Genomic DNA, 27524 nt, shown 5'->3' with positions numbered 1-27524 from the left:
TATCTTTTATTTCTCTCCTCATTAAATCCATGTTTTCCTTTATAATCTAGATCATATATTTGATATTAATAGTAACTATATTAAGGTCCTTGTCTGCAAATTCAATCATCTCCATCATCCTTGGGTCTGTTTCTATTGATGGTTTTCTCTCCTGGCTACAGACCACAAGTTTATGCTTCTTTTCAAGCTTGGTAACTTTTAATTGGCTCCTGGACATTGTGAATTTTATGTTGTTGAGACACAGATTCCAGTACATTTCTTTTACCAGTGTTGGGCTTTTTCTCTGCATGCTGTTAAGTTACTTGCAGATCAGTCTGATTCTTTTGAGACTTGCTGTTAAGCTTTGTTAGGGCAGGTGGAGAGCAGGCTTTGTTCTAGGGTTAATTTAGCCCTATTTTGAAAGTCTCACCCATCTGAGGACTCTCCCTGGTACACTCAGTATTATGCGGTCTCTCCTTCTGGCTGGTGGGGACATGGACTCTGCCCAGTCTCATGGGAGTTCTGGAAACTGTTCAGCTTGCTGCTTTTGGAAATCCTTTTCTCCACCTTGGGAAATTCAAACCATGTGTGCACATTATCAGCACTCAGGGGAAGAAGAATGGGACTGCTCTGCAGATGGTCATCTGCTCTCTCTGTCACCTCCCCTCTAGTCTGTTCGCCTTAGCTGCCTGCAGCTTTCCTTTGTGACTCCTCAGCTCAGCACCACTCCTGGGTACCACCAGTTTCTTCCTCCTCTACTGTTGCCTGAAAACCGCCTCCAGCCCCTCAGCTGGGACAATCGTGGGGCTTCCTTCGGGCTGGTCCTTTCTCTAGGTGATCATAGTCTACGTGTGCCCTCCCTGCACTGTATCTGAATACAGATATTTCATATATTTTGTCTAGTTTTCTATGGATGCCATGCAGGGAAATTCTGGTAGCAGTAAATCCTTCGTGGGTGAAAGCAGAAAGCTGAGGATTAATTGTACTGGATAAGACAGATCATAAACAAATAACAGAACAAATAAGATAAATTTTAAATGGTTGTCAGTGTACAAAATCAGCATGTGCAATGTGTAAAAATAATGCAGGGGAGTGAATAGCCAAGAAAGGCTCCCTGTCTGTGGGTTGATGAGATAGGACACGCAAAGTACTCAGTGCAGTGTAAGTGTTAAATGCATTTTAGGCATTGCTGTTATATTATTATACTGATAAGCCAAGGTGCATAGTGTTTAAGAGCATGACCTCCTGGGTTCGAGAACCAGGTCCAGCATCTCATAACCCGACATTGGGCAAGTTGTCTCTGCCTCCATGTCTTCATCTGTAATGTGGGATGCTAAAAGTCTCTCCTCCTTGTGAGAATTAAATAAATAAACTATGCCAAGTGGAAACTGTGCCCGCACATCACAAGGACCCCATGGCACTTTCTATTGTTGGGGTTGCTTTTCTGTAGGCTTCTATCATTAGCTGCACAAATCTTGTTCCTCCTGTTATCTGTGACCACTAGGAACCCCCAAGGATGTGACCTTGTAGACAATCCCTGACTGGTGCTGCCCATCTCAAGGGAAGCTCTTCCCGGGGTCCTGGCATCATGGACATGAGTCTCGGCAAAGGGCCGGAGCTCGGTCAGCCTCAGCTGGACAGTCACAGAACACACCGATCAGTAGGCCTTGACTGCACAGCCTTCCTGTCGTGAGGCCACCCCCAAAGCTGTTCACTTTGTTCCCAGCAGAGAGCCCCCGACCGTGAGGCGCACTGACCTGTCTCTCCAGTTCTTTGCTCTGTCTTTCTTGCTACTTCCGTCTGTCTTTCCACCTGCCCTTCTGGGTCTGGCTGCAGGCATGTCGCTGTCTCCCTCACTCTCAGCCTTTCTCTGCTTCTCACGAAGTGTCTCCATCCTCACGCCTCGCCTCAGTTTGTCACACAACCTTGCTCTCTGCCTCTTTCTGACTTCGTTTATGCTTACATGTTCTCTTTATCCGGTTCCTCTGATATTCTCTCTCCCTCTCTCTGTCTTTTTCTGTCCTTGTCTTCCTCTCCTTCTTGCTCTGCTCTCTCCCCGCCTCTCCCCTCCATCCACCCACATGCAGGGCCTGACTGAAGGACTGAGAATCAGCCAGAGCCCCAGCCAAGGCTGTCACTGCTCATGGCAGTCACCAGGGCACCAGCCAGGGCACAGAAAAACCGCACAGAAGGGTTTATTCGCATTTTAATCAAGTCTTTATTGTGGACTTGAGGCTCCGTAGTTCTGGGCTTTTCCTCTGGAGTATTTGTCTCAACGGTGCCATCTAATCAGGTTTGAGTTTTAATTGAGCAGCTGTCATTTGCTTGCTGGTTCAGTGGCAACCTGAAGCTTTATTAAATTTTAATTTAGCCCAAGATGTATACGGAGATTTATTTCAGACCACGGAGTAACTGTTATAATTAAGCAGAGCTTTGCCGAAGTGGAAATAGCAAGGTACCAGGAAGGAATTAGAGAGAATGCTTATATAATTATTATTGGCTATCAGAGCTGAGATGTGTAAATAAACTGGACCACTGAGTGCAGAGAAGGAAAGGACACGAGTGTGCAGGGCACAGACCAGTGCTTCATCTCCAGTGTCCTCCCTTCACTCTGACTTTATTTTTCTTTGTCTTGTGACTGTCTTTATCTTTCTATGTCTCTAAGCTTCAATGTTCCTGTCGTTCTATCTGCCTCTGTGTTACTCTTTCTCTAGTTGTCTACCTTTGTTTAAAAATATGTGTAACAATTACACCTCAATAAAGCTGTTAAAACATAAAATTTTAAAAGTGCAAAGAAAACTGTGTTTTCTTTACCTTCTATCCCGCTGCCTCTCCCTCCCTGTCTTTCTCTGCCCTATTTAAGCTGAGTGACACACGTTGGACTCCATGATGAAAAGGAGCAGGTGCAGCAGGTCGCTCCTTCCCCCTCAGCCTTCTCCCCGCTTAGACGGTGGACGCAGAGATGGCTGGTGTGATGGGCGCCATCTTGCTGCCTTGAGGAAGTGGCCAAGAGAACTGCAGAGAAGCAGCCCTGACCTCAGTGAGGCACTGGACCACAGCCAGCAGCCACGTTCCTCCAGCGCTCTGGTTATGTGAGAAGCCTGTAAACCCGTGTTGGGTTATTTCACTTGAGTCAGGTTTTCTGTAACTGCAGATTGACAGAATCCTCACTGAAACAGAGGCTGGGCCAGTCCCAAACCCAGACAGTCCAGCCCCAGAGCTTGTGCACCCGACGTCTCTCCTGCACAGCTCCTCACATGCCACATACCGTCCAGGTGCCGTGGATACGGTGGAGGTCAGAACAAAGATGGCTCAGACCCTTGGGGAGTTTGCAATCTAATGAGCAGTTAGAAATTAAAACATCAACACAAAATAAGCAGATAGTGAGCATCCGTGGTCATTGGCAGGCAGGGCAGACTAGGTGCTGTAAGGGATGCCAGTGGGGTGTGAATTCACACTGTCGGGGGCAGAAGAACCCGTCTTCTCGGAGGAAGTGGACATTTACGCTGAGATCTGAAGGATGGAAGGAACAGGGAGGCGTGTTTTGGGTCAGGAGCTCTGCATATGCCCAAGCAGAAGGCCTGGATGTGATCGCACTGTTGGGAGAACTGAGGAGACGTCTGTGAGGCTGGACCAGGGCAGCGGGAAGGGGCAGAGAGGGCTAGAGAGGTGGCCGAGGTCAGATCACTCGTGTTGGCGAATTTGGACTTCATCTTGAGAATAGTAGGACACTTTCAATGAGTTTTAATCTAGGAGAGAAATTATCTGAATTATATTGAAGTGAAAAAGATTATCTTGGACTATTGTGAAGAGAGCGGACACAGGGAGACGAGTGGGGGCCGCTGTGGCCGTCCCAGTGAGAGGACACTCCCTCAGGGGAGGAGCTGGTCGGGGGGACGGCAAGAATTTGGCAGAGTGGAGATAAGCTATGGAGACAGAGCCTGCAGGACCCCAGGGTGTCAGAGGAGGAGAGAAGCTACCTTGATGTCAGTGTTTAAAAATTCCCGGTTTGGAGGAAAACCTCGGGGTCATTGGAGGTCGGGGGAAGCGAGGGTGCTGGGGTCAGCTCAGGGGGCAGAGGTTTATGTTCTGTGACTGATTCTCTTCTGTCTGCGTGCTGTTCTCTTTCCTAATTTGACACCAAAGTGAAGGCTACGTCCACGAGGCTAATAAATGCAGAAAATTAGGCAATAATTTCCCGAGTGAACCTGTAGCCAAGATTTGGAAACTGTTGAAAAGAACTCTTGTGCTGTGTGTGAGACGTGTCTGTAGGACAGTGGGTGGGGGTCGGAAAGAGGGAGGGGAGGGGACGTCGAGGGTCGTGACATGACCCTGCCCCTGGGGACTGAGAAGGTCCAGCTCTCAGGCCTGCTGGTCAGTCTGCCGTGCAAAGCCGCCAACTGTTCAGAGTTTCCATTTTGCTTTGTTGGCCTCGTGACTTCATCCATTCACAGGTTTTTTAAACTGCAGAACAAGAACAAGGCAGTCGGTGGCGTGGTCAGTGCCCCACTGCTCCCAGGTCTGCCTGCTTGCTGACATGTGCCCTCTCCTCTCCTGCGTAGGACACGGAGGTGCTGAACACGGCCATTCTCACCGGAAAGGCTGTTTCGGTTCCCGTCAAGGTCGTGGGTGTTCAAGAGGACGGTTCTGTGGTCGACGTGTCGGAGTCTGTGGAATGCAGGTCTGCGGACGAAGACGTCATCAAGGTACAGCCCGCTGGACCTACAGGTCTCCCAGCTGCCAGGGCTTTGGGGGCCCCTTCTTCTGTCCCAGGTCTTGTTATGACCAGGCGTCCCAGGCTCCGAAGGGCGGGAGCCAGGACGACCACCCTAAGGAGTGAGTGACTGACGGCAGGGGCACCCCTGGGAGCAGGATGAAGCTGCACTGAGGTGCTGTTCCCTCCCCTGGCATGGGGACCCCTGGCCTTAATCTCCAGGAGAAATAATTTCCTCTCTCTCTCTCTTTCTGTCTCTCTCTCTACTCCACGCACCATCTTCACAATTTTTGCCAATTCTCCATACCATGTATTATTTCTCAGCACATTTTCTTTAAATGATTCACTTTTTTCAGCTCAGAAATCCATTTTACCCTCACCACTTGACAAGAGAACCATGAAGTGCTTTTTTTTCTTAATGTACATTAAATGCAATGACTATTGAAAAAAAATGTTCATCCATATGCCACCTAACTTGAATATTACCAGTGGGATGTGGCTCACCGTTTGGGAAGTCTGGCCATGGGGCATTTCTGCTGGGTTCTTCATTCTCCTTAGCTGGATTTATGACTCCAGGTGCAGCCAGGAACTAGCTGATGTGTATTTTTGTGTGTGTGTGTGGTCTTTGCAGAGGTTTGCTTGAATCACCAAATTTAAAGTTTCTGACTATTTTTTCTTAGCACACTGGTTGGCAGCTTCGTTTTGCGGCGGAGACCTCAGGGAGACAGGATTTAAATCTTCAGAACCATCTTTTCTCCTTCAAGGTGCTAAGAGAGCCCCAGGTCCTATCTGTTCGCTCATTTCAGAAAATACCGTCATGCTGAGAGCTCTGTCCCGCCTCGCCTTCCATCGGCTCCGGTTTAGAAGTCAAAGGAAGCGTGGTCCCGGCCTCAAGGACGAAGGTGTAGACGGGAGAGCCTGCAGGGCGGCCTGTGGGGGAAAGAGCCGGGGGCTGATCTGAGGATGTTTTAGACTCGAGCTTGATGGAGGTTTTGAGGGAGGCTGTGCCTGAAGCCAGAGGTCGTTTTGATAAAGAAGCAATGAGGTTTATGTGAGGCAGATTTTAAACAATGATAATAATACTTAGGAAATCCAAACCTGGCACCGCCCATTCCTGGGCTTGGAATGTTCATTCTCCTTCCAGGTGGAAGATGGAGATGCTTAAAACCTGTAAGCACAGCCCTGCCCTGGGGCTCCTGCGGGACTCGTGGTCTGTGCAGAGGTTTGATTAAACAAACCCAAGGCCTTAAATATTCAGAGTTTAGAAAGATCTGAAACAAGTCACAGTCAATCATCTGCTCAGGAACAAGAAGCTTCATGATTCACTGCCCTTCGTCGCCTTGGACAATGCACGTTATTAATTGTTTCCACATCGTTACCGATGGGAGACAGGAATAAGGATGTTTAGAGAGAGACTGTTGCTCATGCCACCCTGGGCTGAACAAATGACTCCCTCTGCAGTTCCCTCCCGAGAGCCTGCTGAGGGGTCCCTCTCTGCTGCCCTGGAGAACGCTACCCTGCAGAGGCGAGTCCAAGCCCTTGGGGCCTGGATTCCATCACTGCGTTGTACTCGGTTGTCTCTCCTCCACAGAAACGTACTGAAAACATCCTCTGCCCCACCTGATGGATGAACCACTTTGGAAAACAGCAGTTATGTGCTCACTGATCTCTCTTGTAGCTGCAGGAAGATGGGACTTTCCTACAGAAGATACAGAGCAACACACTGAGTCTGTGGATCACCAAACTCAGAGCTGCTCCGTCGCTCTTCCGGGCAATGCCAGGTTCTGCTCCAAATCCCGGGGCCCATGTAGATCAAGAGGATTTAACTAATTCGCTGTGTTGCACTTTCCGTAGCTGTAATGCCAACATTAGTGATGGATTTTGCCACAGCTCCTAGAGGATGGGAGGTACCCACAGAGCTGTGATCTCCTTGGTGCTGACATGGGATATTTCCGGGGCATCTCCAATAGTAATCACTCATTAGCACATGTGGAGAAACCCCCAATCTAGGATGTTCTCACTCTCATAAAAGTGCAGGAAATGCTGGGCGGTTCCCAAGGGGATCTTTCCAGGGTTGCAAGGATCTCATGGAACTTCTGTAAGAAAAGAATGTATATTGGGAAAATTCTGGCCTTTGGATTTAGCTAAGAGAGAAAGTGTGAATTTGGGACATGGCAAATTGTGATAATATAAAAACAAAATTAGTTTTTAATTCCAGGATTGTGATCAAAGTAGGGAGGGGGACCATTGTAGGCAATGACTAGAGTCTAGAAGCTGGAAGGATACAGAGATTTCAGAGACTGGAAACTTGACCTAATCTGGCAAGATGAGGAAGGATGAATATAAAGTCCTCCTTCTTATACTAAAAAAAAAGTCCTCGATAGTAGAAATTTTAGAAGATGCATTCTCGGTGTAATAGCAACATCTGTGTGAAAAAAGCCTTGACGTTTTTATCAATGGTGAGATCCAATGAGTCAACCATTTGAAGAGGTCGCCATCAGGCTGACCCAACATTCTTCGGCCTTGATCAGTGCATGACCACAGCCTAGAGGTCACACGCATGCAGACCACAGGCCAGTCTGAAATCTACTATCCTCTGAAATCTACTATCAGAAAACCAGCAGCACAAATGTAAGGAGAGGTGGCAAGTGCCCCTCAGCCTCCATGTGGGAGATGAGATGGAGTAGTGGGGAGTGCAGGACCCGCCTCTATAGATGGCATCGACCCCATCAGCTCCAGATGATGTTGACAGGCAGGAATTTGGACCCAGGGCAGCCCAACCACATAGTTTTTCAAGAGGAGCTGGGAATCTAGATTTCAAGGTGAAAGTGACAATTTCTACATGGTGGCAACTGATTTGATTTTAAAAGTGCAGAACACAAACACACCCCTCTGGGCCAGATCTGGCCTTTGTCTTCATGTGTGTGACCTCTAGGCTGGGATCGTGCACTGATCAATGCTGAGGAATGTTGGGTCAGCCTCATGGCGACCTCTTCAAATGGTCGACTCATTGGATCTCACCATTGACAAAAGTGTCAAAGCTTTTTCACACAGATGTTGCTATTACGCTGAGGCTGCATCTTCTTAAATCTCTGCTATTGAAGACTTTTATTTTTAAGGTAAAAAGATAGTAGATTTCAGACTTTGTACCCCAGTCTCTATCAAGTATAAGCAACAAATGATAGATCTCGCTCTGTCACTCTGACAGAGGATTCTGTGTCTTTCCAACCATAAGAGGAACACTGGAAATGGGATTGTGCTCTGTTCAAGAGTGTCTGGGGGGCGGAGGGCCCTTGAAATCAAATCACAGGAGAAATGATTAAAGGAAGTACGAGTGTTGAGCCTGGTGACAAGAAGAAAGGGCCCAGGGGTGAGGTGAAGAGGGGGATATGGCAGGTGTTTTTAAGCCTTTCAAGGGCCATCTTGCAGAAGATTGAGCAGATTTGTGCTTTTGAGATTCCAACAGTGAAATTTAAAAAGGAACCATTTTTAGCTCACTGTAAAGAAAGAGAATGCAAGGTAGTGAGTTCGTTGGTTAAGTTTTCAGATGCATGATGGTTCAAATTCTGGTTCCATCTTCCTCTCTGTTTGATCTTGGGAAGATTACTGAATTTCTCTGAGCCCAGTTTTCTTATCCATAAAATGGGATGATAATAATACAGTAAAAAGATACCTTCTGCAGAGATTTGTTCTAACATCAGCATATAAGGCAGAACTACCGACAATCAAAGCAATCCTCGAAAATCTTTTAAGGAACACCTGGGCTGTTAGGAGCTCAAAAGACAGTTGGTTTTTGTTTCGTTTTTAATTTCTCTCCTTTGAGCCATGGACAAATTTCCTGTGGCAACATGTGGCAGGGTCTAGTCTTACAGGCAGGGTTGAGTAGAGTCATAGATAAGTAAGATTTGAGACAAGTTGAAGATAAGTTAAATTTATCCCTCTGTTTTATTCATCTCTTCTGATGGATGTATCGTGAGATGAAATTTACAGTTATTCTGAGCACAAATAATTAAATTATCATTAAATGGTTAAAACAGTGTCTGATACAATCCGAATGTGGAATTTGGGGGAGAGTGAAATAAGATAATGTTTCTAAAGGCATCACACAATGCTTGATCTCCACTATATCAGTAAATATTATACCTACATCTGTGTCTATACTGTATCCACGTCTATGTCTTTAACCTCTACTTGAGTGAGAGACCCCTAGAGTCTAGGTTGTGTTCCATGTGTTAGCACGGTGCTTGATTCAAGTATGGTGTTCACTGAATATTTATTGAACTTATGAATGGATGATAGAATAATTCAGAGATGAAATAAGCTGCTTCAAGAGTGGTCACCCAGTCTTTCTTGAACCATCTCTGGTGAGTGTCTTGTCCATGAAAATCTTCGAAGATAGGTCGAAGGGACTTGGCATTGGCTGGGGCCTTGGACCTGAGCCCTTAGATCCTTGAATCTAAGTCTTCTTTGGATCATATGGAATGCTTTCATTCTAGAAATACATATTGAACAGATACTGTGTGGAGGGAGATGTACAAAGAACTGTGGGAGATACAAAGATGGAGTGGATGTGGCTTCTATGTTAATGAGCTTACGCTATAGTTAATGGATATTAATAGGTGACATTCACTGAGTACCTATATGACCGGTACTATTGCAACAAGCATATTACAAGTGTTGACCCATTTGATTTTCACAACAAACCTTCAAGGTAGGTAATACTACTATCTGCCTCCTATGGATAAGGGAATGGAGGCATGGAGGGGTTAAAGATCTTACCTAAGTCACCCAGCTAGTGAGTGCAGCAACCAGGTTTCCAAGGTGAGCAGGCTGGCATCACAGCCTGCAATCTTAAGCACTGGTCATTCCTGAATTGTCATTCCCTGCAGCTGTACAGGATTTGGCCAGGGGGAGGTTCTTAAGAGTTGGTAGCAAAACACTATTCCCACAGCTCACCCATCAAAGAAATCAGTCGGTAGAGCACCTTTTCCAACTTTTACAATACCATACCCTCAGGAAGGCATGTTTTTCTATTTTTGTCAAGTTGCTTTGAAATTCTTCACAGGGAGAATGGAAAATACAGTTTTAGAGAATGGTTATATTGTAATCTTATAGCGTCCATCTTTCTAGTCGGCTCCTGTTTGTGGGCTTGGGTTTTTATTTGACTAATAATTGTCTTGTTTGTCAATGAACTGTGGTTCCAAGAACTCCAGAAGCCAGTCATGCATCATCAACAGGGAATGAACTCTTTACTCTTGGACGGAAATAAAAATACGATCATGCTGATCTCAAGGATGGTACGCTTCATCTTATCCCTGCAATAATTCAGTTTCTCAGCTTCCAGTATCAGCTGGACTAGACATAACGAGATGCTAAAGGGCTGATAAAATGCCATTAACATTCTAAAGACTTCCCATCCCCAGGGAAGAATCGCATCTTCAAACTTGGTCTGCCAGTGTTTAAGGCAGAGTGTCTTCTGATGGCTGCACTGTCAGAGGGAGATCTAAAGTCACCCTGCTGTTTACATGGCAATGTGTGGTCACTAAATAGACCCAGTGTCACTTCTGGAGAAAATTATCAGCTTTGACATATCAGCTGCATTTCCTGGGTTAGTTATCAGCAGCTACCAAAGGGCTCTGTGATTGAGATTTCCTCAAGTTTTTGAACCTTTCAAGTTATGATATGGAAGGGAATCTATTTCTTGGAATCAGTGCTCTAGACAGACATGATGAAAGTGCAGTCATTGGTCTGAAGACGTCCTTATTCAGATGGACGGCATTGGACAGCTGTGACAGCCAGGGGGATCTGACAGGTAGAACTTGAATTCCCTCATCAGTTATATTTAGGCATTTTGTTTGTTTGTTCGAAAGTAACAGACATCCAAATGTCACTTGCTGGAGCCACTAAAGAAAGTGTATCGGCTCAAGTAAATAAGAGTGGCCAAGATGACTTCAAGCGGAATTGGATCAGAAGCTCATGAGGTCTGGTTTCTCTCTGTTCCTTGACTCTCATGGCCTCTATCTTGTATTTATTCTCAGTTGGACTTTCTTTTCTCCCTATATATAGAGAGCTGGCCCCCAAAGCTAAGAGGCTAAGAGGTTTATGTCATTTCACATTCAAGTCCAGAAAATGAAACCTCCCTTCTCTAACGCTTTCAACAAGACTCCTAGGTTTGCGTGGAGTTGGTCTAGCGTCCACTCTTGGTCCCGTAGTTCTGTTGCTGTAGGAGAGAAGACGTGCTTTGGTCTAGCCTGGGTCACGTGTCCCCCTCCGGGGCTGGAGGTGAGGTGGGTTTAACCTGAAGCACATGGTCTAGGATCGAGGGAGCAGGGAGGGTTGATTCCTCAGGGAAATTTTCATCTCCCTTTGTCTCAAGAACACTGGACCCCACTTACTTCCCAAACAGGCCGAGGTTTTGCGCACCTTTCTCCTGAGCTCGTGCTGTTTCCTCTGCCTCGCGTCCCCTCCCCGATCCCTGTGCCTGGAGGAATCCCAGTCGTCCTCCGGGCTCGGCTCAGACGCCCCTCCTCTGTGCAGCCACCTCCTTCCCGCCGTTCTCCCCCACCCCAGGGTCCTCCCCTCCGTGTTTCACCTGTGAAGGTGCCCGTGCGAGGGACTCAGCACATCGGACATCCTTGTGCTGGCTGACGCCTTTGCCCCTTGCGGCCAGGGTCTGAGCTCACTTCTCCTGCTGTCCCCAGGGTCCATTAGAGTGATCAGTGACAACTACAACCCGAGCGACAGTGACGCTGTGCTGGACCCTGTTCTTGTTTTAAGTGCATCGCAGCCTTCGACCCACACAGCCCCCCACGAGGCGGGTGCAAGCGTCACCCCATTCCACAGCTCAGGAAACTGAGGCACGGAGAGGTTTAAGCATCTGTACCCAGTGGGTTTTGAAGAAACTTTAGTCCACTGCATGTCTAAGTTCACAGTACCAAAAAGTGGACAAACAGTCCCTTCCTATTTCTTCTCTCATTTAAAGACAGATGTTTCCAGAAATCCAGATTTTCATGCAAGATTTTTGACTTTTTACTGTGGCAAGTCATTCAATTGTAAGAGCTCTGCAAGCAGATTTTGCGCCGGGGGCTATCAGTCTGACCCCCTCCAGGTGGAGTGCTGTGGGGGCAGGGAAACCACGTGGAAACCGGAGCCCCAGTCACAGGTGGGGGTGGGACTGAGGACGTGGTGAGGACCCCACGGGGTTGACGGAGCGGAGGAAGTGGGTTCAGAACAGTCTGTCCGCACTGACTTATCTTGAAAGGGTCCTCGTCTGCTGTGGCTCCAGTGGGCTTCCATAGAAACTCTCGGGCGGAACCCCATTTTACTTAGAAGGAGATGTAGAGAAATTCGAAAGAGATTAAAGGCTATTTCCTTCTCTTTTAACAATACTTGGCCAAAATTCCTACTAAAACCCCCACTATTTGTGTTCTATTCTATTTCTGGGCATGAATTTCCTTCCCTTCTTCCAGCACCAGGAGCCAGGCAGCTAAGAATAAGTTGTCAGGCAGTTTGGATGTTATTGCCTAATTTTGTCCTCTTTATGCTGGTAATTTGGCCTTGCATTGTTCCGTTCTAATTGGAGATGCATCACATATTTCCTGTTGGCCAGAGGAGAGAGACTGCCGCTTCCCAACCTTTTGTTCCTGTCAGTATCACTCGGATTTCAGGATTAATTCCATCTTCTGTTCTTGTCATCTTCGGCATCCCTAATTAAGAACTCCATACTGGAATCGTCTCTGCACAGTGCAGAGAAGTCCTGGGACGAGTAGAGTAAGCCAGCCAGCCTCCCCGCTCCCCTCCCCCAGCAAACACGCCAGGAGCCCCCTCCCTCCTCTCCAGTGGTCTTTCGTCTGTGCTTCTCCATCAGGCCCTGCTCGGCTCCAGGGTCGGGTTGACCAGAGTCCTGGGCCTGTGAATGGGTCTCGGGTGTCGGGCAGGCCAACCACGGCCCCTGGGCCCTGTGTCTCCTGGAGACACACTTGTCTTGTGTTCAGTGGGAGGGGAGGGGACATGATGTTTCAGAGCTTGGTTCACAGCTTAACCTCCTGCCACGCAGCTTTGATGGCGAGCAGAATGTATCCATTCCCTTGACGACAGAGAACAAGACGGCAAGATGAGGACTGAAGCAGGTTGCTACGCTGCTGGCTTTGAGGATGCAGGAAGGAGCCGTAAGCCAAGGCGTGGAAGTTACGAGCTCTGGAAACAGGAAGAGCTGAGCAAGCAGATTCTCCCCGGACTCTGTTCACAGTGAACAGTGTCTGCTCTCGACGTGCGAACCTTACCGTGAAAGGATGAGTGGGAAATCCCGGTTTCCAGGGGAAGCGGGCTCTTGAGATGGGCCAGAGTTCTAGGTGGCCTGAGAAAGGTGTTTTTGAGCAATCTGCTCTGTGCGATTGTGTTTCTGGGCCTGCAGCCTCCTCTGGAGACAGTTTCAAAAGTGTAAATCTGAGGTCTTTTGTGGATGTGAGGCCCAAGCCCAAACGGTTCTTGACGTCTGCAGCTGATGTGGTCACTGGATGACAGAGTCTGGGTCTCGTGTCCTGTTGTTGGTGGGGACCCAGCGAGGGCACGTGGGAAGCTCCCTAGAAAAGATAACAGTGAGCATGGCCGACCTCGAGGGCCTTTGCTACTGGCTGGGTGCTCTGCGGCTTCACCTGTGTGACTCCAAGGAACCCCCAGAACTGGAGGTGCTTCTATTGATGAGGAAGCAAGGGGCTGAAAGATACAGAGGTGTGTTTAACATCTCATTGCAGACGCCACAGTGGGGTGAGGACCCAGGCCTTCCTCTGGCTGACCAGTTGTAACCTCGTGACTCTGCAGGAGGAGCGGAGAGGGACACAGGGCACCCCACTGAGCTGCCGTGCAGTCTGAGCCACGGGCCGTGGGCCGGGGCCAGATCCCCATGGCAGACCCCAGAGGCTGACAGGCAATTAGCTGAAGGGACCTGCAGACTATTACGATGGCCTATAAACACCCCCCTCCTCCCAGAACAATTTCTCCAGGACGGCAGTGTCTTGGGAACAAATTAAAACTGAGGCACAGAGAGTGGGAAGGCTGATCCCACGCAGGCAGGCAGAAAATCCACACCAGTAGTGGCCGCTAAGCTCCTCTGCGGGCTGGCAGTGTCACTGGTGAGACCGTCAGTCTCATTAGCACTCACAAGGCGGTAGTCGTGCCCAGGCGTTTTCTCCGTGTTGTTATTATTCTAACATAATCACTATTGGAAACATCTGTTGTTGAACACAGCACTGTGTGCACAGTCTTGCTTGATTGGTTTCTATTAATTGCATCATAAATTATGCATTAAAGTGGATGCAGAAACAGAGAGGAATGTGGCAGGAGCTGGGCAGAGTGCACCACCATCACCCTGGTGAATCCAGGGACCCTTGTCTGTGCTCCTCTTGGCTGACGGCTTTCCCTTCATTTGCGTGTTCCTCTCAGCTCTAACACTGATCTAAGTCACAGAGCACTAACAAGCCATTAGGAGTCCAGGAAAGACCAGTCCCTAGGAGGCTGTCTCTCCAGCCTGCGCTGTGGTCTGTGCAGATCCACTCAAATGCTGTGTCCCGAGCCCCACAGAGAGGGAGCCCCCTGCACTGAGCTCTGAGCCCCCTCTGTGTTGAGCTCTGCTGGGAGCGTCACACCCAGTGTCCCAGTTCATCCTCCCAACCCTGCTGGGAGGGAACGGTTATCCCTGTAGAATGGGCCATGGATGTTTCCTTCTTACTGACCAAGGCCAAGGACAGGGCTTGCCTGCCTGTGCCGTGACAACCTCTGCTGGTGCTGCAGCCTCTGGCTCCAGTGCTCGCCCTCCCCATGCAGAGAGCCTCCTTATGTGCCCTTCCCACGTCCTCACCTCGCTCACAACTTGGCCACCGCCTGCGCTGGCCCCCCGAGCCTCCGAAGCCTTTCGGGAGGAGCAGAGCTGGGGGTTATGTGCAAAAACAAAGCACCCCATTAGACAGCACGTTCTGGAAAACTATGCTTATGTCATTGCCCCCAATTATGTACAGAGCTTCCTAGACTGTGACAGGGTAATAGCTGTGGGACATTAAACCCTCAGCGGCGTGGCTCTGAGCCGGTGACTCACCTGCAAGGTTCACCCTGGCACCACCCTGTCCCCGGGGCGTGACTCCTGGCTGACACATCTTGTTTTCTGGGCTGTGGGTCCACAGCCCTGGAGATCACGAGGTGGCAGATGCCCAGCCTGATAGTCCCGTCATGGGAAAAGGTTCTGTCCTCATGAATAAAACAATTGTTCATGTTCTGCTAATTGTTAATAAAGACATCAACTAGCATTAAGCAGAGAAACTGGGGCTTTCTGGAAAGCACACTGCCCTGATTGCTGTCAGAGCAGCAATCCTGTTTGGTTTAGTGGAAAGGAATATAGATATAAAGGAAGATAGAGAGATAGAGAGATACAGGAATATTCATATAGAGATATATAGAAGAATGTATCTATGGGTATATATGTGAATACACACACACATATGTACACACTTCGCATACATGTCATATATATCTCCCAGAGGTTGTACATGCACATTACCCTGGAGATGTTGTGACACTGCAGATGGGCACGCATGGGGACAGGTGATGGGCTTTCTCACCTTGACCAAGGGACTACAACCCAAGGATTTTAGGGGACCCATACAAGCAATGGCCACTGAAAATCCATGCTGACAATGCTGACTCCCCCTCTGTTCCTGAGTATGGGAGCTTCCCCCACATGTCAGCAGGTGCATGCCAGCAACTGATCTGTGACTGGCATTTACTGAGGAGGAAATGTGTTCATCCAACATTTGGACTTGGGACCCTTTTCCCCGCTGCTCTTAAATGTGAATGACAATCGGTGACTTGAGGTTGGCCGTGGGCAAATGTGGGGGATTTGGGTATCTGCAATCTGTCTGGTAAGCAGTGTAAGGTCATTTCACTGTTCCTGTGCAGAAAAGGGCATTGTTTTCATTGTAAAACCGGTTTAAATTAAATTTTACTTATATAAGCAATGCCCGCACAAACTGATATGAAAATTAAAATTAAAAATTTTAATTGAAGAGGGTTTCAACATAAAAATTCTAAAAATAAATGTAAACTATTTTAAATTAAAGTTAAAATCCAATTGAACATAAATGATTAAAATTGACTGTTCTCTTCTTTATCCAAGTTCCCACCTCATGGATAACCATCGCTGGTCTTTTAGTGTGGATTGTTCTAAATCTTCCCCTGGGCATTTCCACACATGTATGCACCTGCAGAAAATGCAGACAGTTGTCGTGTGCATATGTTTGCCTGGTTTTTGTATCATACACATCGGTCTGCCTTACTCTCCACCAGGCTCATTTGCACGGGGTTGGGGATGGAACCGGCGTTCTCATCAGTGGCGGCTGATCCCTCTTGGTTCATTGCCTTTCTCGGCTCTGCCACTTCTCGGAGAGGCTGTCATCAGGGGTGTGTCCTGCAGCCTCGATCCTTATCCTGGGAAGAGAATGGAGGAAGGATTTCTCTCTGGAGCAGGGTGGTGGTGTCACTGGGGAAAGATGAAGCTGCCCTTTCCTCCGCCCAGGTGCAAAGCTCCCTCCAGACCCGGCCCTGGCCCCACCCATCAGCTTCACCTTCACTCCATCACCCATTTGCCCCATCCGAGTGGAAAGGCTGCCCCTGCGCCAAATTAGCTGACAAAGGCTTGGCTTGAATATCCAAGACCAAGAGCCCTCCTCAAACCCCCAAGCAGGCTGCAGAGAAAGAAATCACAGAAAGGCACACACACAAATTATGATACTTCCCTCTGTCGGGGGGTGGAGGAGTCCCGGAGTGAGAGCTTGAGCACATGTGGCCCGGCTGCCACGCTTCCTTTCTGCTGTTTGGTTATACAAATTGTCTTTGCAGCATCGTGTATCATATTGCAATTAAAAATTAAAATTCTGGGGCCAGCCCGGTGGTACAGCTGTTAAGTTCACACATTCCACTTCTCAGAGGCCTGGGGTTCGGCAGTTCAGATCCCGGGTGCGGACATGGCACCACTTGGCACACCATGCTGTGGTAGGCGTCCCATGTATAAAGTAGAGGAGGATGGGCACGGATGTTAGCTCAGGGCCAGTCTTCCTCAGCAAAAAGAGGGGGATTGGCAGTAGTTAGCTCAGGGCTGATCTTCCTCAAAAAAAAAAAAAAAATTAAAATTCTCTAAAAGATGTGATTCCTGCCCAGGACCTGACAGCACAACATCATGGTTCTGTGGCCCTGCAACCATCTAACCATCAGGGCAACAATGATTTTGCTGAAGCCCGTGAATCCATTTTGAACTTTTTTTAAACGAAAGAGGAGCTATTTGAGGTAATGAGCAAAATAAAATCATGAGGGAAATTTTTTGGTACTTAGTCCTTTCCCTATCTAGGGAAGCGTTTTGTAAGGCCACGAAGGCTCCCTGAGTGCCTTCCTGGCCTGGCCCTAGAAGTGAGGGGACATGAGTTTTGCTTCCTCAGCAGTAAGAGATAAAGGCAACGTTACAGTTCCAGTGCATCAGGCGACAGAGTCAGACCCCGGGGCAGCTCAGACTTCAAGACCTCGGCCCTGAGTTCTTTCTGACTTAATTTAATTAATTTCTATACGAATTCATTCAATTAAGTGCAATTCATAATTTAAAAAAATAAACTTGCAATGAATGCTTGCTGTGTGCCAGGGCCCGTGTCCCCAGCACGGAGGTGACAAGGGGCTCCATCTCTGCCCTCAGCCTGCTCCCATTCCCGGGAAAGCAGCGGCCACAAGAGAGGCTCTGAAGGTGCGAGTTCCACACCGTTTGCAAACTGCCTCTGGCTTTCCAACCCTCGAGGATAAATGCAGAACCTTTTCCTGAGTAGGTGACCACCTGTCCTGGCTTTCCCACGACAGCAAGGTTTCCCAGGTCACAGGAACTTCAGTGCGAAAACTGGGAATGTCCCCAGCAAACTAGAATGAGTTGTTCACTCTATTCCTGAGGCTGTATCATATTTCTAGTAATTTCTCATTAGGGGCTGATTCGTGAGACTTAAGGCCTGATAAACTAGCCTCAATAAATTTGCCATTCTTGCTGTAAACCATTTCCTCCGTCACAGCAGCCTTTCCACCATGGGGACCTGTGCCATCGGCTTTTCCTCCGACATTTGTCCTTCCTCATAGGGAATTTCTCTTCCAACCAAGGAATCTACCGTAGAAACAGGTAATATAAGAGACCAAATATGTTGCTTTCTCTATTCACTTTACTGTGAATTTTTCTCCCTCCGTTTCCCCAGTTCATGTCCTCAGAGAGCCCACAATGTGGGTGCTTTTGAGCAAAATCCGAATTATTGTTCCTAGGGTTCCTAGGACTGCAAGCCGCTTTTCCCTCCTATGCTGTGTCAAAAGCCTAATTTTCTGATTATTGTGTATTCTTCCAGCACAAAAAGGAGACAATTAAGGAAACAGTGGACTTGCCATGAGTAACATTTAATTATTAATGGGATGAATTCCAGAGCCGCTTCAGAAACCATCAGAGAATGGCTGCAGAAGTGGATGCACAGTGAAGAGAAGAAAGAGAACACCTCACTCTGGAATCTTAGCTCGAGAGCGTGGCTTTCTTACCCACACTGTTCTCCTGAGGTTGGAGCAGAAGCAGGGGCATACTTTTCCTACAGAAACCATGATATGGTATTATAATCTTTTTGTTGTTGTTGTTGTTGAGGAAGATTAGCCCTGAGCTAACATCTGCCACCAATCCTCCTCTTTTTGCTGAGAAGACTGGCCCTGAGCTAAAATCCATGCCCATCTTCCTCTAGTTTATATGTGGGACTCCTGCCACAGCATGGCTTGTCAAGCAGTGCCATGTCCACACCGGGGATCCGAACCAACGAACCCCGGGCTACGGAAGCAGAACGTGCGAACTTAACCACTGTGCCACTGGGCAGGCCCCTATAATCATTTTAATGATGATCATAATAGGTGATTCCTATGAAGCATCCTCTTTTGTTCTGGGAGTTTTAAAAATATTTTAAGGTGTAATACTCACACCTAATAAAAGTCATGGCTCCTATGTGCCCAGCACTGTGATCCCCCAAGGTCATCTCCTTCATCGCTGGCCCCACACTTCTGAGAAGGTGACGCTATTGCAGCTCACGCTGGTCCCCACACTCTGGCATCTTCCCTTCCAGGCAGAGGCTAGACTACATCGCCACGTGATGGAGTTCTGGCCAATGCCAGTGGACAGAAGGATATCTGCCCAATTCAGACATAGACTGTTCACCTCCCACTCTGAGGAGGCGAGTTACTTCCTCTTCTGCCACCTGTTGTCCAGTTTACGAGGACCCAGTGAGAACCGACAATGATGGAAGAAGCCGGACCCCTGCACGACCTCATGAGCAGTCACCAGCCATATCAGACGGTGAGATGAATGAGAAGTAAGCCTTTACGGTGTGAAGCCGCTGGATTGCAGGGCTGTTTGTCACAGCAATTCATCTATGTTGACTGAGATCATTATTGCAGCCAATTTCCAGATGAGAAAATTGAACGGGAGGAAATTTATTGAACCAAAGTTATTTATATAGCAAGTGGAAGGGTTAGAATTTAAATTTAGGCTCACTTCACTGCAGAGACCACACTCCACCAAAATGTGAATCTGGTCTGTATGCCAGAGAGTGGCCTGTTTCATTTAATCTTTCACCTTTGGCTTATGCTAGGGTGGCAGATTTAGGCAGTAAAACTACAGGATGATAAATTTAAGTTTCAGATAAACTACTCTTGTTTATTTTTAGTATTGGTATGTCCCATGCAATATTTGGAATATACTCGTATTAAGAATGTGTCTGCCATTTATCAGAAATTGTAATTTTCCTGCCTCCCGTGTTGTCTGTGACGACTTTTGGTAATGTGTCCCATGAGGCTGGCTCCTACCTCGCAGAAACGTGCTGGGTCCAGTATTTGCCAACGCTCCTTCCCTGCAGGGGGAATGTTGCCAAAAGCTGAGCAGAGGAAGCACGCGGCCTCAGCAGCTGTGGGCTCCTCTGTTTCCCTCCCTCTCAAATCCTGCTGCTGAGGCCACGCGGCCACGTGGCTTTGCTTTGTTTGCTTTCATTTCCTTTTTTCTCTACTGCACAGCCTGCACCTCGGCCTGGGGCTGAGTAAGAGGGTTACTCCCTTGACTGCTTGTCGCTGTCCTGAGTACCTCCCAAAGCATTCCTATTTGAAGATGGTGCTCGCTATAAACACTCGGGTTTCGTTATCATTGTTTGAGACAAACACCATTCTTAGGCTGCCCATGAGCTCCAAACTGTAAACAGCCTCATGAGGGCACTTTATTTGGTGTTCCTTGTAAAAGATGTTTGGTGCAGACACTGAGTGTTTGATACTTAATTCTTGGTGTCCCTCATTGAGGGCAGAACTTGGGGATACTGTAGGAATATGAGAGTGGGCACTCCTCTGCCTTTTTATTCAGTGTGGTCCAGCTGCCTTGGATTCTCACAAAGAACAATAGCACAGGGCCAGCCCCACAGGGCCTAGTGGTTAAGTTCGGCAAGCTCCACTTCAGCGGCCCGAGTCCAGTTCCCAGGCATGAACCTACACCACCCGTCTGTTAGTGACCATGCTGTGGCAGCGGCTCCCATACAAAAAGAGGAAGATTGATAACAGATGTTAGCTCCAGACAAATCTTCCTCAGCAAAAAAAAAAAAAAAAAGTCTCACACGTCAGACTCCAGGCATCTATTTGATCAGCAAGAAACTCTGATCACCAATTGGTCACCGGTCTTGTTTTCAAAATGTCTACATGAAACCCACTAATGACAAGGATTTGAACTTGGATTTCAGGAAGGAAAAGAGGAGCAGCAGATGGTGCCTGGTGGAATCCTGGAGGCAGTGGACAGGCTGTGTCCTCTCTCCATTATGCATGATGTTTCCCGCACCTCCACACACCCCCACAGAGCAGGCTCCCACCCACAGAGAACTTAGGAGGGTCTGAGTGTGCGAGGGGCCATCTCTGGCGGTAACGCAGCAGGAGACTGGGGAAGACACACAGCGACGCTGCCCACAGGTTGGGTGGTGTTTCCTTTCTCGTAGTTGCTGCTGTGATGGCCCAGCCCCTTCAAGATGGGAGGATTATTCCCCAGATGCTGGCTGTGCGGCTCGATGACGGCCGCAGCTGTCAACCCTCTCCAGAAATTGTGCCTCGCTGGAGAAAGCCACTTTCTACCCAGGCCACTTCTCCTGGGAGGCCTGCTTCCGAGCTCCCCAAGGGATTAGCTGAGGCTCATCCCGATGCTACATCAGAGCACGTCTTCTGCCTCTTCCCAAACTGCTGCTGCGCACACAGGTGAACTTCCTGGGCGCTAATGTGCACCCGAGGGTCAGCTTCCCACGAAACCCAACCCGGCAGAGCGCACACTATTTTCTTCACGCTAAACTCCTGTCCTGTTCTTATTTTTCACTTTTCTTTTGGTTTCTTTTTCATTTGAAATAAGAAGTACCCAAAGGCTAGAGCACAGCATTGTATGTGGACAGAATACTTAGCATCACTTAATGAGGAAGGCTTGTAAACATCCACATAAAAGCCTGAACTTCTATCATGGGATGCAGGCTTGATTCAGGTAGGATGTCCTGGGTGTCAGTAGAAAAACCTCTTCTCGATCCTTCTTAAGAGTTTTATGTTCTTGTAAGTGAAAAGAACAGCACCAGGATGGCCTTCGTGCAAGGCCTCGTCACAGTGCAGAATGTGGTTCAATTTCTGGGTGATTCTCTCTGCGAGAATTCCTGAGCTCTGTCCTACCATGTGGTCTGCATCCTTGAGGGTGAAATCCTGCTGAAGTCCGAGGCCTCCGTAATCCACACTCTCCAGAACGAACGATTTCCTTTCCCACACCATAGGATGTGTCCACTTCTTGCACTGACCCAGGTTTGGCCACTTACGTGCCCCTGAGCTCTTCACTGTGCCTTGGCTAATCAGAGGCAATGGGAGTGACACGGATCAACGGATGGGGTGGGGTCAGCCACCCAAACCACATGGCTCCAGGTCATTGACTCCAGGTCATTGGAAGGTGGCGCCAGGAATCTCCTCCCTCCCGTGTGTGAGCAAGGACCGGGATGCCTCACAAGGCTCAGGCTGCAGGGACCTTTGAAACTGTCACTCTTGCAACAGGATAATTTGGATCAAGTTCTCCTTATAGCTTCATGCAATTTGGAGACAGTCTGCTGCCACATTTTGTTCTTATATTCAGATATTTGATGAACAAATTATACATCAGATCAGGCTAATGAAGTCTACCCTCATCTTTGCCAACTTACCACTTCACCTTCCACACAAAGGTCCTCATTCACTGTAATTTTGGAATACCCTCAGCTTGGTGTTTTAGACTATTTTAGTCCAATGTCACCTGTGTGGGGCCATTTGCATTCATTTTAGGCACAGAGAGAAAATCAAGCTGTCCGGGACAATCCAATAAATGTCTTTCCCGGGGATTCTGAGTGAGGGAGTCGGGACTCAGGCCAGCCGCCTTCCGGCCAGGAGAAGGGCTCAAGTCTGCCTGTGCTGACTCTCGCTGTTGGATTTATGTTGCTGAACTGTTTGGCAAAGTCATAAAAAGTTCCTGAAAGACAGCATTAGCAAAGACATTTCATTACTGGTCTCCCTCCCTCACTGAACGTCTGAATTCTCATGAGCTCAGGAGGTTAGTAAGGCACGTGCACAGCATCTGGAACTGAATTGCATCATCAGATTCATTAGATCTCATTACCTCAAATAACTTCCTGATTGGCCAGGGCATCTATGATGGGTGAGATGTTCTGTCACACATTTGGGAAACAATTTCAATAACATTAAATATCTCTAACACGGGTTAGCTGGGGAATCAATAAAGTATGTTTTGAAGAGAAATTCTCATTTCTAGTCTATCTGGGAGAAACACTCAATCCTTGGAGAAATTCTGCCTCTAAGGAGGAACTGATTAGATGTAAAATAAATTAAGATTTACAAATTGGTTGGGGTCATTCAACTTGACACTGGCCACAGTCACGTAGAACACGTAACAACGAAGTCACAGTCTTTTATGTTTATATCGCACATGTCACACTTTCAAACCCATCACGCATTCTCTTATTTGCCAGAACGGGAAGGGCAGCCTCTTTAACAATGATGGCTCCTTATTGTAAGACAGTGCTGTCCGAGATGCGTTCCTCCTTTATCCCGCCCTCCTGATTTCGTTACCTGACCGCGACCCAGGGGAGGTAGGCAGCAGAGGGACAAACATCCATCTTCAGATGAGGGAAGTGGCGCTCGGAGGCTGACCGGCTCAGGTCGGAGTCCAACAGGACGGAACCTGTGTCCTGTCCCCGAGGCAGCTGCTCATCCCTCATCCTGTGCCACCTTCATGCAGATTCCTGACCCCAGACTGCAAGGACATGGCCAAGGACCGAGCATCTCTCAGGGGTGGACGTTGCAGAAGAGAAGAGGCAGGAGTCATCATACATTGTTCTGAAGAAGACTATGGGATTCAGGCAGTCAGGTTCACATCCTCACTCTTCCGCACGCTGTCAGATGAGATGTTAACCTCTGGGAGCATCCGCTTCCTCTCACAGCAGTCGACTGGAAGACCGTATCCAGCTCATAGTACTGCTGTGGGATCTGAATGCAACCGGAAAACAAACCCCACAATTTAGAACACATCCCACAATTTCTTAAAAAACGGGATATAAATCGCAGAGTACGGTGAACAGGAAATCTATGAAGCTTGAACTACAAATGGCCAAAGGATGCACTATTTCCATTCAAGTTCAATAGTAATTCATGAAATATAAATTAAAGCAGTAACCAGATCTCAACTTATGCTAGCCAGATCGCAAATAACTTTACAAAACGCAGAAGTGCATTTCAAACCTCTCTGTTGAAAGTGCAAATTTCAGGAAAGAATTGTGACAATCTGTGTGCTTACAACTGAATGTGCCTTTTAACCAAGGAATTTTGTTTCTTTGGAACTATGCTAAGAAAATAGAGACATGTGAAAACACGAGTGTGGAAAGGTTATTTGTAGTGCTTTCCTAAAACCACAACAGAAAAAAAAATTGAAGCAACATAAATTTCTTAAAATAGAAGTGTAGATAAATATCTTATGTGCATATAATGAAGAAAAATAAAGATCTATCTAAGCCATAGATAGATAGATACATGATAGACGGATAGATAGATGATAGGTAGGTAGGTAGATAGATAGGTTGGTAGAGAGATAGATGATAGAGAGATAGGTGGATAGATAGGTAGATAGATATAGAAAATGGACACCACTACCACGTACAACAGTGCGGACAGGCAAGTTGTCTTACAATCTCGCTCTCTCCTCCAGTACATCCTCTGGCCGAGTCCCCCAGTCGAAGAAGTCTTCCCAGAAGGCCGACCAGGTAAGTTCACTTTCACCCCCTCGGCCAGCTCTCGGCCACGTGTCCAAACATGGCTCTAAGGGAGGCCAGAAAATGAAGTCTACTAGCTGAGCACATTTTCCCTCCCACCAAATAACTTAAATTTCAGAGACAAAGGTGGAAAAGGAGGATGGACAGTGTGAGGACAGCCAGCAGACTCTGTCAGCCCCTTTGCTCTGTTCTCCTCGACGGTCAACATCTTCTCTGCCTCGGGGTTACCTGTTTTCGTGATGTTTTTAGGCTCCTGGGGAGTCGTGTTTAAGTCAAGCATTGTGTTAACCAAATTACATTTTACAGACACCCAAAAAGCTTTTATAGATAAGAATATTTGGCCAAATATCTTTTAATTCAAGGTTTTCCAAATTGGATTGTGAAATCCACAGGTGCCTTTCCCACGGGCTATTATTTCTATGAGGATTTTGAATCATGCTGACATCGTGAATTTCTTACAGTCATAAAAGCACATTTTGAATCACCGTGCTTGTCTTTGAGGCAGAGTCTTTCAGTGCCCACACGTCTGTGTTTCTCCTTTCCTGAGTCCACTGTGGATCGCATGTTTCACGTCCCGGCTCTCGCTGGAGCCATCTCGCTAGATCTCACCAGGGAATGTGAGCGGAAGTAGTGTGTGTGGTCCCTTTGGGCTGAAACGGTTGAGAACAGGTCTGACTTCTCCACAGAATCTCTCCATCCCACCCATTGGCTGATCATAGAGGAGGACGGGTCCCAGGAGCCATCAGATGCAGAGCATGAGAAGTGCCGGGTCCCCGAATGATGCTGTGGAGCTGTCGGCCCCACTGCCCTGCCCTGTCCTGTGATGTGCTAAGAACCAGACCTGCACTATGATAGTCCTGAGGCAGCACGACCCCACAGAGCTGAGGACTGACATCCGATTCCAGCCCCCAAAGTTGTAGTTTTATTCCGGACTCCACTCGTGTTAATGATGTCTTAAGCAGAGGCTGCACTTGAGAAGCATGTGGTTGGGCCCAAGAAGAGGACTCTTTGGCTAACAACATATTCAAACAAATTTTGAGTAGTTGTCAACAATCAAAAGTCAGACATTTCACACAAAACCTGGATGTCTAATATCTCATTGCGCCAGGCAGAATTTCGGTCCCCATGACCTTTGCTCCTGATATCTCATCGTGAATATGTTACCTGGTAAGAAAGACTTTGCAGCTGCAATTCAGGTCACTAATGAGCTGCCCTTAAAAAAGGGCGATCATCCTGGATTACGCAGGTGGCCCAAGGGGACCACCCAGCCCTTAAAGCAGAGCTTTCTCCTGGCTGAGGACGTCAGAGAGATCTCAACGGTGAGCAGGACGTGAAGCGGGACTGCTGGCTGGAAGATGCAGGAGTCACCTGCAAAGCTCGAGAAGGAAACTGCTTCTGCCAGCATTCTGGATGAGCCGGAAGCAGGCTCTCCATTCCGGGGAGCCACTCTGCCCACACCGGGCCACCTCGCCCTGGGCCTCTGAGGCCGTCAGCAGAGAACCCGGCTGTGCCCGTCTGGGCTCCTGACCCAGGGAAGCTGGGAGATAGTAAAGTGGGCACTTCATCCCACCAAGTTCGTGGTAATTTGCTGTGCAGCCATAGGAGACTAACAGGTCTGTGAGCAAACCTTGCACACAAATCTGGAAAGTCTCCCTGGCGCTGAGTAGCCGTCTGACTTAAGGTGAGTTGTGAGAGCTCCAGCTGGTTGCTTCCTCCAGCCGGCCTCCTCACCCCTCCCAGCTGCCTGCTCTCCTGACTTGGTGGCACCTGAACTAAAATGGCATCGAGTTACCCTTCCTTCAGTACTGCCTACCTAGCCATCTGTAAAACCATCTTGGGTTCCATTTTTTTTCAGCTTATAAAAGGGGTAAAAAATAAACCTCAACTTTGTGAAACTGGTCTTCATTCTCCTCTTTTCCACATCTGTATTTCCTCACCTGGCCTCTTTCAAAAGCAGAGGATGCCCAAACAGCTTTTCTGAAAGTTTTGTTGTTGTTGTTGTTAAGGAAGATTTGCCCTGAGCTAACATCTGCTGCCAATCCTCCTCTTTTTGCTGAGGAAGACTGGCCCTGAGCTAACATCCATGCCCATCTTCCTCTACTTTATATGTGAGACGCCTGCCACATCATTGCTTGCCAAGCAGTGCCATGCCCGCACCCGGGATCCAAACCGGTGAACCCCAGGCCGCCAAAGCGGAATATGCACACTTCACCGCTGCGCCACCGGCCTGCCCAAGAAGTTTTGCTTTAACACAGGCCCAGAACCCTCTGTTTCCTTTGCTCTGTGTGGTCACCAAGAACCGAAATTTGGGGGGTCAGTGTGTTAGGAGTGGGTCATCCGTGCCGCGGTTGTACATATCTCCCACCCAGATCCCGTGTGAGACCTCCACCCAGGGTTCCTTTGATGCGTGAAAAACAATTCATTTTTAATTGTCTTTAAAAATGGTTTTTCTGGTGTATCAGTTTAGAACAAGCTTGTTTATCAAAACCCACTGATCCACATAATTCACAATCCAACTAAAATTACTTTCTGAAATAATAATGAGATTTTCAAGAAGGAGGTTTAGCTGCAAACAGCCCACGGGACTCTGAGATCAGAGATCAGGCTCATAAACAGCGCGTGCTATTTCGTGGGTAGCCTCTCTTGGGGTAAAACACATTCTTTTGGTGCTTGTCAGGCTGCCAGCTTATATCCTTTCCGATTCTTAGGTTGGCTGTTGAATTAACACCTGAATATCACTCCTGCTACTCCTTCCTTCTTTTGTACCTTCATTCTTTCCATCCTTCCTTCCCTTCTTTCTTCAGACATTTTGTGTCAATATCTTCTCATGTTTGAAAAGCCAGTGAGACCAGGATAAATGATATGTGGTCCTGACTTTACGAAATAAGTCAAGGGGCTCTCTCTTTCACAAGTAATACCAAAAAAATGGATCTGACAAACAAAAAGGGAACAGTTTTAGCTCATGTACTGGAACATCTCTTGGAAGTATGAATTGCAGGCACAGCTGTATCAAGGGGCTCATCAAGCACAGTTTCTGTTGCTCTACCTCCAAGCTTTTCCTTCTGCTGTGGGCTCCATTGTCAGACAGGCTCTTCCATCACATGGCAACATGGGCTGTCTGCTGATCCAAGGTAACCTCTTTCCAGGTTTATATCCAGTGGAAAAGAAGCTTTTATCCTTTCTTTCCAGTACCCCCCACCAGATTCTGGATTTTACTCTGACTGTGGTATGGGTCAGGCCTGCCTGCGACTGCCAAGCCCTTCTTAGGTCTTGAGGTGGTGGAGTCTGTCCAGAGACTGGATATTGGAATTAGTTACAAATCATCTGGGAAGATGTAATATCGATTAATCAGTGTCTATAACATGTGGGCCATGTGGAAAGATGGTCCAGGAAGGGTCGCAAGAAACCGAAACTGAACTTGAGCATTAGATTCTGAC

At 47.8% G+C, this 27524-nt stretch overlaps 1 protein-coding gene across 2 annotated transcripts in view; it reads left to right on the top strand.

Annotated features, from left to right (window-relative positions):
• LOC139084909 (transmembrane protein 132E-like) overlaps positions 1-24078 on the top strand; it is a 40569-nt gene extending 16491 nt beyond the window's left edge. The window contains exons 3-5 of one of the 2 annotated variants that reach the window (XR_011542847.1): positions 4542-4685; positions 5374-5595; positions 24024-24078. Coding sequence is in view for 1 of the 2 variants with exons in the window: in XM_070630326.1 (XP_070486427.1) it covers positions 4542-4685; positions 5374-5517 (288 nt within the window). In the remaining variant the exon portion in view is untranslated. Of the gene's footprint in view, positions 1-4541; positions 4686-5373; positions 6895-24023 lie in introns of those variants that run through there. The other variant, XM_070630326.1, reaches the window with a different exon arrangement.
• The last annotated feature ends 3446 nt before the right edge of the window (positions 24079-27524 follow it).

The sequence above is a fragment of the Equus przewalskii genome, chromosome 7 (genome assembly GCF_037783145.1).
Source record: "Equus przewalskii isolate Varuska chromosome 7, EquPr2, whole genome shotgun sequence".
In the NCBI taxonomy this organism is placed as follows: Eukaryota; Metazoa; Chordata; class Mammalia; order Perissodactyla; family Equidae; genus Equus; species Equus przewalskii.
The sequence above is the reverse complement of the archived record's forward strand: the minus strand, read 5'-3'. Positions and strand labels throughout refer to the sequence as shown.